Here is a 13,747-nt window from a genome sequence, read left to right as displayed (position 1 = left end):
GATTTCTATAAAGAAAATCAATCAGACAAGAACTGGACTTAACTCTTAAACGGTAAGAGATACAGAGTGGCTCTTACCTTGTCTTTGCTATTTCCGGAAATATGGCGGAAAACTAGAATTTTTGTTTTTATTTTTTTACGAGTATAGAAATATAGTATAGTATATTTATTATTATAGTATATTTTCGTAGAAAAAAAAAATAAATATACTAGCGTGTACCAGCGATTTCGTTCGCGTCGAATTATTCATTTGTAATGGTGATGATAAAGCAAAGCAAGAGTTTCCATTATCCAGTTTGTATGGATAAAATTTTCTCACATTTGTCAGCATGAGAAAAAACAATATGGCGATATTATTATATAACTTGGTAATATTTGAGGGGTAGTTTGGATGATGTTAAACGAAAAGGAACCAAGCGCCAAATTACGAAAACTGAGTAAAAGGCATCATCCGACAGAGTAGTATTCAATGTATATGTGGAAAAAGATCCACGCTACAATTAGGTGTTTCAGTGACATCTATTGAACAGAGTCCTAAGCACCACTACTGTGTAGGAATCTTTTGAATTTGTCTAAAAGGATCCAAGCGACAATTCCTTTTATATGTATGTCCGTTTTCTGTTGATTCTCTTTAAGTGTTTGCTTAGCCGCGTGTTTTTCATATTAAAACTACAAAACTATTATAAAAAAAGGTATTAACCTAAAACAAGGGTAAACATAGGAATTAGTAAAAGATCTAAAAATTTTGTGTTGGCTGCTTGGGAAAATATAATTTTCGAAAAAATGGATAAAGGAGACTTCTATTCTACAGAACAAACAGAGAAACAAATCTGCAATAGAAAACACCGTAAACCATGTTGTAGATTTTTTTTTTGGTTTAATAACAGTACTCCGGTATTTCTTAAAAAAGAATTATGCGCCAAATGTTTATTAAAATGTGTAAAGTTTGAAGCTATGTATTGTCAATTTGTTCTTGTACTCATCTTAAATCAATTTTGTCATAAACTGTGGATAAATTTTTCGTGATAGCTCAACAAAGATAGATAGAACTCGCTCATACGTTAGAAGGCAATATCTCAAAATCACAGTTTGGCGCTTGGGTCCTTTTCGATTAGCATTATCCGTTTCATCTCGTTGGAATTTGACTTTCGAAAAATCCGTTTGCCAAAAATAAGCTTTTTACGTCAAGCAGTTTAAGCAGAACCGTGGTTAAGAAATTACCCAACTTTTCGGAACACCCTGTATGATTTTTTAAAAAATTTCAAAATATGTAAAAAAAAACAAATAAATTATGCTTGTCCAAGCGTTTTCCCGAAAGACTAACCGTTTTTTAAATAACAAATATTGTAATATTTGAGGGGCGTTTTCACCCTCTTCGAATTTGAGATTCGAGAAACCCCTTTTTATCCAACCTCTACACCCCACAGTCAATCCGTTTGCTAAAAATCAGCTTTAAATGTCAAGCAGTTTAAGCAGAATCCTGATTACTCAATGGTCATATTTTATGAAACACCCTGTATAAATTTCTATAAAATCTTAAAATATGTAAAACAACAGAATAAAATATACGTGTTTAAGAGTTTTTCCGAAAAACTCCCCGGTTTTTAAATAAAAAATATTTTAATATTTGAGTGATAGTTTCACCCCCTTAGAATTCGAGTTTCGAAAAATCCCTTCTTATCGAACCTCTACACCCTAAAGCCAAAATTGAGCTTCTTACGTTGAGTGGTTTGAGCAGGATCGTGATTAATCAGTATGTCAGTCACTTAAGGATTTTATATATTAGTATAGATTTCTAAAGAAAGTTTTTTCATCGTTTGTTTCGAAAAATCCCTTCTTATCGAACCTCTACCTATCAAACCCTAAAGCCAATCTGTTTTCCAAAAATCAGCTTTTTACGTCAACCGCTTTAAGCAGGATCGTGATTAATCAATGACCAGATTTTTTGAAACACCCTGTATACATTTTTAAAAAATCTTAAAATATGTAAAAAAACAAAATAAAATATACGTGTTTAAGCGTTTTTTCTGAAACTTGACCGTTTTTTAATTAAAAAATATTGTAATATTTGAGGGGTGGTTTCACCCTCTTGGAACTGGAATTTCGAAAAATCCATTCTTACCGAACTTCTACACCCTAGAATCAACCTGTATGCCAAAATTGAGCTTCTTACGTTGAGTGGTTTGAGCAGGATCGTGATTAATCAGTATGTCAGTCACTTAAGGATTTTATATATTAGTATAGATTTCTAAAGAAAGTTTTTTCATCGTTTGATGACATGAAATATTACTTACCACGTTTCGTTTTTTTTCTGGAATCAGCAACCAATTTATTTTTTTAAAAAGGGACTTAGACTTTTTAGTTCCTTGTTAACCTCCAAATGTAATGATTTGGGTAGTATTGCACGAAGTATTTGCACTTAAAAGAATGTGGCATTTTTTTACATACACAACGAATGTGGTCCGTATACCTCTCTTCAAAACATTGCCTCTTAGGAATATTCTTTGTTATACCTTCCTTCTATTTTTCTGGACAAGTGTGCTAATAATCTAAAATTTAAAAATTTTGAAATACTTTAAATACAAAAAATGTTAATTTTTTAATTCTCCATCTATTAAAAAAATAATATACGGGGTGTTCCGTTTAATAAAACGAAGAAAAATTTTCTTCGTTTTATTAAACGGAACACCCTGTATTTTTTATATTTTAGAAAGTTTGGCATAGAATTTTGAACATCCTGTATGATTCACCTTTACCATATTTATAGCAAAGTAAGTGCAGACAGTCTAAAGTAAATACCTAATAGAGTTTTGATTTCAGGACAATTTTGTATTTTTTAATAATTTTTTTAAAAAAGCCTGAAAAATATGAAAAATATATATTTTTTATTTATTTATTAATATCTCGGAAACTATCGAAAAATATTTAATCATATCTTAGGATTATGTAAAGTGATCTGAAAGGAAACCAAAAATAAGCAATAATATACAGGGTGTTCCATTTAAAAAAAAAATATCCCGATCCACTCACGCTTTTTTGGGCCACCCTATAGAAGTTAAAATATTTTCCTGAAATACATTCTCGTACATACTTTAGGTCTGCACTTAAAAAAAAATTCCCCTGTTGTTTACTTTAGAAGCTACAGACGACGCACTATTGCCGGACCCTGTATAAAATGATGACTATATCACACAAAATTGCGGTTTTAATGAAATATTTCGGAGGCGTATCATAACATTTTGTTCCCATTTTCAGCCTCCCTTAAATTTGATCTATACAGAGTGAGTTTCAAAAAGTGCAAATTTTTTGAAGTAGTATATTTTGACCCCAGAAACACGTCTATGCGGTTTTTTCCCCAAAAAATCTGATTTTTTTGACAAGAATTTTTAAGTATATATTTTTTATTTTTTAGTTAAAAAACATCATTTGTTGATAATATGATAACATATAGGTAGTAGATTAAATTTAGAAGAAAGAAAATTCCAAAAAGATTCAGTGGTTCTCAAAATTTAAGCAAAAAATATATTTTTTAAATTTTCAAAGTAAAATAACTCAGTTGTTTTGAACAAATATTTGAAAAACGGCAAGGAGAAAATATTTTTCTTTTATCTACCAGCCCTGAAAAAATAGCACTTATTTAAGACTCATCCTGTGTAAGTTTTTATAATGTAAAATCAAATCTTAGAGATTTTGTTTTATTTGTTTCAGAGGGTTGTGGTTGGTGTGGAAAGCCGGTAGAAGAAAACAATGGTCTCATATCAGCAGCGTCAGTATTTTGTTCGGAATTGTGTTTTTCACAGTCCAGACGTGCCAATTTTAAACGCAACAAAACTTGTGATTGGTGCCGGCACGTGAGGCATACTGTGTCTTATGTAGATTTTCAGGTAGTGTATTTTATTGTTATTATTTGAAAAATGCACCACTCTATATATTTTTGTGCTAACTGCACTTTCTTTATGATTAGTACAAATAAGTAATTTCCTTTCTTTAAAGGAATAAGTTAACAAGATCAGCAGAACCATATGATTGAAAAAAACGGCGTCAAAGACGGCTGGGGAATGACAATCGATGGTAATTTTGGCGAGATCAAGCCCTAGACCTAGACTAGATTGAAGAAGACCGATTGTTTTCTTTATTCCTTAATGGCGCTTACTGCCAGCAGCTGGCTTTAAGAAGGTTTTAATTTGGTTATAATACATTTTTATACTATCTTTTGATTTTCTTGGGATTTAGGTTCGGGAAAACTCTGATTAAGTTTTCATTTGGTTTTTCATTATCTTTATTTGGTTTGTAAATGAAAAACAAACGTTTCGGCTAACATTATAGTCTTCATCAGTGTAGTGTCTATAAAGAAAGTACCGGGTGGCCAACTAAGAATGGACGCCGGCTGTATCTCAGAAACTACTTATCATATAACTTTGTGAAAAAAAATCTAATAACTAAATAGACCAAGAGAAACCGCTGGAAATTATTTTCAAGTTCGAGAAATGCCCGCTAGGGGGCGTTTCTCTAATAGCCAATCAGAAAACAGGGTTTACCTCTTTTTGTTTCTTAGCCTATTACTATAATTTTTAGACAATCCTAAGCGACAGCCTAACATGATTTGTTCTCTTAATATCTCCGGTTAGAGAGAAGATAGAACGTTGCGGTTTGCGCTGATATTTTGGAAATTTTGTGCTCTATTTAACTGTGCAAAGAGAAATATAGCCTCCTATTTAATTTTTTCTGTTATGATGTCAAACAGCGCCCTCAAGCTACCACGAAAAAAATTGTGGAAACAAAATTTATACTGGAGATCATTAAGGAAGAAAAGCTCTTTCAAACGAGCCCTAGTTTGTTTAAATCGCGTAACCCAAACCAGAGTTATCTTCATTTTAATAAAAGCAAGTTTAACCTTCCTCCACCACTTTATTTTATGAGATACAGCAAAATTCTTTATATCAAAAAAATTACAAATTTCTCGATGATTACAACAGTAATATTTAAAATACCTGTTCACCTGCATATTTTTGAGAAAAAAACCCGTTTTCTGATTGGCTATTAGAGAAACGCCCCCTAGCGGGCATTTTTCGAACTTGAAGGTAATTTCCAACGATTTCTCTTGGTCGATTTACCTATTAGAATTGTTTTCCCAAAGTTATACGATAAGTAGTTTCTGAGATACAGCCGGCGTCCATTCTTAATTGGGCACCCGGTACAATTTCAATTTACTTATCACAAAAATCTATGTTAATTTTTTTTGAGAGAAAAAGCATTTATACAAATCACGAATACATAGTTAAAATTAAAAAGTCAAGTAGTTTATATACAAAAAAAATCTTAGGAAGTTTAGTGTAACAATTTTTATGTTATAAAAACAATAATTCTTTACAAAACATTTTTTTCCATACTTATTTACCCGCTATTGAAAGTTAAAAGCAAAATCTTACTACTTTTACCATATCAAAAAATCGTACGTTTAGATAGTTTTAATGTTAAGAATAATAATTTTAAAAATATGTGGTCATCTTTTGTCAAGTTTATATTAGTTTATTAATTGTAGTAAACATTATGTTGTGTGTGTTGTGAATATTTTGTATGTAATTTTTGGATTTTGTTCGACACTATTTTTTTGATATTGTAAGATTTTGCTTTTAACTACCTGAAAAAAAAACTTTAACTTTCAATAGAGGGTAAATAAGTATGGAAAAAATATTTTGTAAAGAATTATTGTTTTTATAATATTTTTTCACACTAAACTTCTTAATTGGTTTTTTTTTGTATATAAACTACTTGACTTTTTAATTTTAACTATGTATTCGTTATTTGTATAAATGTTTCTTCTCTCTAAAAAAAAATAACGCAGATTTTTGTGATAAGTAAATTGATTACTTTGTTATAGACACTACACTGATGAAGGCTATAATGTTAGCCGAAACGATTATTTTCCCTTTAAAAACCAAATAAGGATAATGAAAAAACCAAGTGAAAACTTAACCAGAGTTTTTCCGAACCTAAATCTCAAGAAAATAATAAAAAAAATTAGAATGTATAGAAACAAGGTTCAAGAGTATCAAATTTTCCAAGTATATTTTTATATAGAGTTAAAGTGATTTTTAAATGGTATATTTTGGTTTGGCAAATTCAACAAAAAATATTTTTTTGGAAATAGATTTGTATCTCTCGCCAAAATTATCATCGCTTGTCATTCTGCAGTCGTCTTTGACGCCGTTTTTTTCGATCATACTGTATTGGTATCCGTACTCTTTGAAAAATTGTTACTTTTTTAAAACAAATCTAAAATTTCAAGATTACGGGTATATTGATAAAAAATCTGAATTTATTTACCAACAATCATAAAGATACATTTTTCGACGAAAACCTAATTTCTTTATAACGTTCCACAATTAAAGCTAGTAATTATTTGAAATTAGTTTTTAGACTCCCGGTATAAGGTATTAATATTTTTATTACTGTAACATAATATTTAGAAAATATAAAATTATAGCGCATATATCGTTTTAAAAATTCAAATAATACGCTTAGATAAATGATGCATGAAAATTGTTATTTTTTGTTTCACAAAATCGTAATGTCTCAAAACAGTTCAAGATTTAAGTGACATAAACCTTACTCAACTTTATCTTTATTTTAATCGTAATCGTAAAATGTAATAATGTCATATACAGGGTGTTCTTTTAAAAATAGACAATTTTCAGAATTTTATTTCTCTGAGATAATCTATACCTCAAATAAAATGTTTTTAAATAATTTTAAATTGAATATAACTCTAGTAGTTCTTTACTTGTCTAAAACATTTATAATTTATAAAATGTAGTAATTTGCTTGCAATGCTTCCCGGCGAATAGCGTGAATACCAGGGTGAGTCTTATATACAGGGTGGTCCGAACCGTATTCCAGAAACTTTGGCAAATAAAAAAGTTCCTATAAATTTATGTGCTAAAATGCTTTATTTAGGAGATTCAGTATATAGAACTTTCATTTTTATTTCGTTTCTTTCCATATAATTTCTAAACTAACATCGATATTTTGATGCAAATTGTTGTCTGGGAGTTTTTTGAAATGAGAAATTTGATTTTGATGTCAATATGACTCCTACTTTTACTCCTACTTGTAGAAGACGCCATCTACAAATATTTTAACTGGTTTGAAGAGTAATAACTTTTCGTTCGTATCTGTATAAAACTACTGAGTAAAAAATATATATTTACGACATTTTTGACGTAAAAAAGGTCTCTTGGTAAAAATCGCTACGAGTAATGGTTCTCGAGATATTTGGAATCGACATTACCAACACCTGTCATCATTGACATAAATTAAACATGTTGACTAAATAGTTATTAGACTGAAATCATAAATTTGAAATGTTTTTGTGCCAAAAGTTAAAAAAAAACTGTTTTATCTTCATTTTTTCGGAGAAAAATTTATGATTAATTTAAAAAAATAAAAAGTTCCCAAATTTCAAGGATACTATAGAGATAAGGGTAGTTAGATTCCTATCTTCCTGCACTGTCAGTTTTTTTACGTCATCTAGGGACCGAGTTGAAGTTGGCGCTAAAGATTTTAGACAGTGACAGTTATTTTTGCGTTTAACGGACGAGCGCACAGTGTGGTGGAAGATAAATTTAGCGGGACAAAACCGTTTGGTTAGAAATAAGCCAATAATTTGTACTGATAAGAATAAATAGTAGACATTTCAATTGATATAAAAATGCATGAATATTCTTTGTATTTCGATATATTTTTGTCATCCAAATTTGGTCGTTTTCTGCTCAGCAAGGCAGAGATCATACGAAAACAAAATATTTACAAGTGCTTATACATTTTATTCCAAAGCCAAATTATGTTGAAGATTGCCAAAGGTATGTACTTTTCTACTGTACGTATATTATTTGTTAAAATCTTTCGTGCCTTTGTTCTGCAGATATCAAACTTTCAATTTTTTTTTCAAATATCGATATATTGAATGATGTAGATCTTTTGAGTTACCAATAGTTACCAACACAGGTAGTCACAGTCACAGGGAGTTCAAGCTTAACAGATGAATGACCAAAAGTTTCATTTCATTCGTCTCGTTAAAGGGTTAATTCAAGAGCATTCAAAAGAAGAATTGGGTTTTGCAAGTACTATGTAATTTAGGGCTAGTGGGAGTAAGAATTTACTGCTGTAATTGTTGAAACCTTAACTCCATCGAAAGGCACTAAGTTAAAAAATTAATAGCTACCCATATATCCGCGGACTTTACCTTTCACGCAAACCTATCGTATTTTGGTTTAAAGGCCCGGCCTCAAGGCCAAGTCTTCTTTGTATGGGCAGCTAATTAATGACACCAATAGTCTGTTCGGCAATTTTCCTTAAGACAAAAACATCCAATGATGTTCTAGTTAAATAAAGCATGACGATATGCTAAAGCCTTTTTTTTACTTTCTGATAATTTCTAATAAATCTAAATGATTATTACTAGTTTTAATAAAAGTTTAAAAAATTGTCTTAGATACTTACTATATATGAATTTACAATTATCGAGTGTTAAAATTAAAATTAAAATATTTATCTTATTTATTTTCAAAATAAAATAGAATGTTTTAAAATAAAATATACTGGGTGTCACAAGATTACAAAGTAATTAAAAAATAACTGCTAAAGAGTTTTTTGTAAGTATTTCACCTGATATCATAATTTTATTTATTTGGCAATAGCAAAGGCTTACAGTACGGTTTTTGTGTGTCATGTACGAATATGTATTAGTTTTATTATCTTGTATTTATGTATTTATTAATAAATTAAGATGTTAATAAATACATTTAACTATATGGTGTCAAACATCGCTCCTGAGATTGTGTCCCGCTAGATTAACCATCCGCCGCACTGTGGAGCGCTGGTCCCTGCGTGACGTAAGCATCCACGGTGACTACGACTGCGGCGTTTTGACGCGATCGAACAGTCCTTTAGAATATATAGAGTCCTTGCCCAAATTTATCATTTCAGTCAAATAACTATACCTAGAATACTCATATTTTTTTGTCAATAATGAGATGTATTGACTATTTCTATTCAAAATATCTTGAGAACGGTTGCTCGTAGCGATTTTTATCAAGAGATATTATATGTAAAAAATCATGGTAACGTACATTTTTTCACTCAGTAGTTTTATACAGGTACGGACGAAAGTTTTTACTCTTCAAAACATTTAACACAAATGTAAGTGGCGCCCTCTACAAATGGAAGTCATATTGTCATCAAAATCAAATTTCTCAAGTCAAGAAACTCCCAGACACCAATTTTCACCCAAATATTGACGTTACACGAGAAATTATTTAGAAAAAATCGAAATAAAAATGAAACTTCTACATCCTGTATCTCCGAAATTAAGCATTTTAGGGCATACATTTATAGGAACTTTTTAATTATTTTTATCTGCAGAATATGCTGCCAAAGTTTCCGGAATACAGTTTGGGTCACCCTGTAAATTAATAACTGCAAATATTCTCACGGCTTGTAGATCTCGATAAATAATATATTTTTTCTTATTTTTTTTTTCAAATCGGTCCAAAATAACCGACTTATTTTAAATCAAAAATAAAAAAAAAATTATTTTGTTCTTAAATTTTGAGAACCACTAAATTTTTTAAGTATTTTTGTTCGGCAAATTATAAATTATGTACTAAATACGTAAATTTCAATCTGTTACTTACATTTGCTATACCATAATAAAATTTATTATGTTTTTTTTTACTAAAATTTAAACAATTTGACGTATTCCTGGGATTAAAATATACCATCCTTAAAATATTGCATTTTATTTAAGACTCACTCTGTAGAATACTACACACAATTTAACAATAGACAATTAGATATACTATTAACATTTATCCTACATTTAGTTTGTACTTTTTTAACTGCTATTCCATTTTAGGATGGTGCTTCTCAACTCCAATTCTGCTCGGACAAATGCCTCAACCAGTACAAAATGCACATATTCTGCCGCGAAACCCGGGCACATCTTGAACTTCACCCACACCTACACGGAGAAGAATCCACAGGAAGCAACCTCATCACTCCAGACTTGTGGTTGAAGCCGTGCAAATCTCCTGTCTGCTCTTCACCACCTAAACCAAGCCCAACATCTCCGAAACCTGCCGAAACTACCACAAAAGTTCTTCCTTCCATCTCTATAGCACCTAGCTCTAAATTATTGAACTCAGAAGTAAATAAATCACGTATACGACCTCCTAAGAGATTAAGGAAACGATATCCATCTACTATAACCTCCAACGAGGCTTTAAATACCTTTAATGATTCTCCTCAAGATCTCAGAGTTCGACATACACCTCCCGTCGAGGAGGTTGAGGAGGTTGATAGTAAAATTGAGGATAAGTCAGTTTTGGATAATGCTGAATCTCGAACAAGTCCAGATGGTGCTACGAAAATATCTCCTAGTTACTTAAAAGCTATTTTAGGGAACTTATTACCTCCACCAAGCGTGTTTGTGCCATACCCTGTTATTTTACCATTACCTATACCTATACCCATACCGATACCAATACCGAAGATGTTTAAAAGTACAAACGATAAAAATTTGATTGAACTAAAAGAAATATCTACTCAAACTGATGTTATGGATAAGTCTAATTCAGAAAAAGAAGTTGAAAATGTCTTAGAAGTTAAACCTAACGAGACAGTTGTGAGGAGGCCTCTTAGAAAAAGAAAGAAAATTACAGAAACCAAAAATAAGACTATTACTAAGCATAAAAAGACGTTCTCTACGAATATATAAATGATATTATAGTTTATTTATTTTTTATACCTACTGTACAAAGTTTATGCTAGATATTTTTCGAAAAAATGACATCAATTTCTGTTGTCTTTCTACGTTAAAACAATTTATTATCTTGTTACTTTTTTATGCCATAATATTATTACCTATACTTATTTTATAACTGATATAATGACTGTTTTCTATTTAAAAATTATTTTTTATGTTGAATCACAATAAAATATTATTACCAGAATTTATATTGTTTAATTTTTTAGTATTTAATGTTAAATACTTTTTTGTTAATAAAATATAAAAAATAATGAGACAACTAGTTTTTTAGAATTGCAGAAGAATATTTATGTCTTCATGTCAATATAGTAATAGCCTAAGAGCTGACGACATATTTAGAGAACATATTTTAGGCAAGCTAGAATAACTAAAAATGTATAGTTTATTAACTGGTGAACCCAGAATCCTAAGTCTGGCTGGGGGGTTGGGGGTATTTCGCTACTGCGCAACCCATAACATTTGCAAAAAAATAAATCCAAAAAACATTCTTTAGGCAACTTGAAATTTGTTTATTCCTAAATTTTGGCATCTATTTAACCTAGAAATAAGTATGCCAGACTTTTTTTTTCGGGTTTAAAGGGTAACCCGACCGTTCCAAATATGTTTAATTATTATACCTGGAAAACATACTTTAGGCATTCTAAAATTTTTACAGCGTGTTTATTAGATGATATTAAAAAATATGTGTTAATTGCCAGACGAATTCAATGGGATTTAATACTTGCCAGACGCGAATAAAGATTTTAAATGAGCGCGATAAGAAAGTCTTATGAGTATCTATAAGCGCGAGAAAGATAGTTTATTGAGACCCGTCGGCAGCCGATGCGGCTGACGTAACAGCATTTTAGAGTCGTAACAATTAAAAAAAAACTAACTAATATTGAATAGATAAAAAGAAACATTTTCTAATAAAAATGTATGATTGAAATCCTTTCAACAAGAAGACTTTTTAATTTAAGTATTTTGTATCTAAAAGAATAAAAAGACGAATAATTATTTAAAAATTAGCATAATATAAAATATATTTTTTCAAACGTCACAAAAGTATAATTATTATTATACTTTTGTGACATATTATATTATTATTAATTTTTGCGACCTGATTGACAATCATATTGACAATATAAAAAAGTCATTTTAACGCCTAAGCATAAAAGTAAAGCACTTTTACTTACTTTTGAATCTATTTAGAAAAATTAACAATGGTACTTTAATAAAATTCCCGAAAAAAAAGTCTGGCATACTTATTTCTAGGTTAAATAGATTCTAAAATTTAAGACTAAATAAATTTCAAGTTGCCTAAAGAATGTTTTTTGGATCTATTTTTTTGCAAATGTTATGGGTTGCGCAGTAGCGAAATACCCCCAACCCCCCAGCCAGACTTAGGATTCTGGGTTCACAAGTTATTAAAGTTTATTTTTTTTTGTTATTCTAACTTGCCTAAAATATGTTCTCTAAATATGTCGCCAGCTCTCCGGCTGTAATACCCCAGACTAAGCTAGTCTGTGGTAATACCATTTTCCATACAATCGAAAAAAAACGGCGTCAAAGACGGCTGGGAATGCCAATCAATACCAAAGTAATTTTTGGCGAGGTCAAGCCCTACACGGCATTTACTTGGCCCGCATTCTTCCTTATTCTTTAATGGCGTTTACTGGTAGATGTCCTTATAAAGAAGGTTGTAATTTATTTTTATATTGAGTGAAAATGATTTTTAAATGGTGTAATTTAAAATTCCAGAAAAAAAGATATACTTTTGTGTAACTAGAAACGTTCTATCCCTTTTAAATATTTTTATAATTAGTGTTTTTTCAAAGGTTTTTGTTAGTCTTTAGTAAATGACATCTAGGCGCCAAAATTATCATCAATTGATATTCTCCAGCCGTTTCTGACGCCGTTTTTTTCGTTCATACGGTATAACTAAAAAATAATTATAATTTAATTGCTAAAGAGCTGCCATCTACTTGATGTGTATTAAACTAAATTCGAAAAACATTCTGTAATTTTGTGGTTTATAGTCAAGAAAGATATCTGTATAATTGTGTATATTTGAGCATTTTTAATATTTCTCAACAGATGGCAATAGTAGTCTTTGGCAGCAATAGTATGTGGCAAATTGTTTAGTATATTTACCACATACCACCTTATAATTTAGTCTGTGTGTTTACTTATGTTTTACACTTTCATTATTTTTAAATATACTACAAAAATTTCGTTTTTTAAAATAACTAAATTATAGTTTTCTTGATATAATTTGCCTTTGATCTTTAGAAAATTATTTTGTTGTAATATTTTAATTATTTTTCTGTGGGGGTACAGAAGTACACATTTCACTGCATACATTGTCATATATTTAGTTAGTTCTATTCTAAGAAAATACAAATATTATTTGAACAGGAAAGGAAATAAAAAAAACATCTATGAATAATTTTAAAACCAATTTATTGGCTGAGGCATTTATATTACATTTATATTCACTTAGTTTTACAATATTTATTAATATAGATATCAGGATAGATAGTAGTCACTCATATCTTTCTGTATATGAGATGCAACTCTTTCCACATCGTCCGAATAGCACGAAAAACGTCTAACCAATCAGGACACAGTCCACTCATCCTAATATTGTACATCCTAACGTCTTCTTTGTTTTATTTTTTTGTCTTTTAAATGTATAACGCTACATTTTCATATTTTTTTGTAGTAAAATATACTCATTTACAAAGAGTTGCGTGCTATTGCCGCGACCAGCCGCTCGATGGCGCCCGAATATAGCCACACCTCTAATTCGACAGGCCTCTCTATTATCATGTACAAGAAAACAACGGGAAATAAAATCGTCTGTAACAGTAAGAAGTCGTATTATCAGTCAACAAACTTTATTTTTATAAAAATATTTAGGCCGTCCAATGATCATCTA

At 30.2% G+C, this 13,747-nt stretch overlaps 1 protein-coding gene across 2 annotated transcripts in view; it reads left to right on the top strand.

Annotated features, from left to right (window-relative positions):
- The window catches only part of LOC115883627 (sine oculis-binding protein homolog B), a 54,410-nt gene extending 43,418 nt beyond the window's left edge, over nt 1-10,992 (top strand). For both annotated transcript variants that reach the window (XM_030901988.1, XM_030901987.1), the window contains exons 3-4: nt 3,708-3,883; nt 9,916-10,992. In XM_030901988.1, the coding sequence (XP_030757848.1) occupies nt 3,708-3,883; nt 9,916-10,776 (1,037 nt within the window). In that variant the 3' untranslated portion in view covers nt 10,777-10,992. The remainder of the gene's footprint in view (nt 1-3,707; nt 3,884-9,915) is intronic.
- The last annotated feature ends 2,755 nt before the right edge of the window (nt 10,993-13,747 follow it).

Source organism: Sitophilus oryzae, unplaced genomic scaffold (assembly GCF_002938485.1).
Source record: "Sitophilus oryzae breed Bouriz unplaced genomic scaffold, Soryzae_2.0 scaffold_1974_pilon_pilon, whole genome shotgun sequence".
Taxonomy (NCBI): Eukaryota; Metazoa; Arthropoda; class Insecta; order Coleoptera; family Curculionidae; genus Sitophilus; species Sitophilus oryzae.
This window is presented reverse-complemented; position numbering and strand designations above follow the sequence as displayed.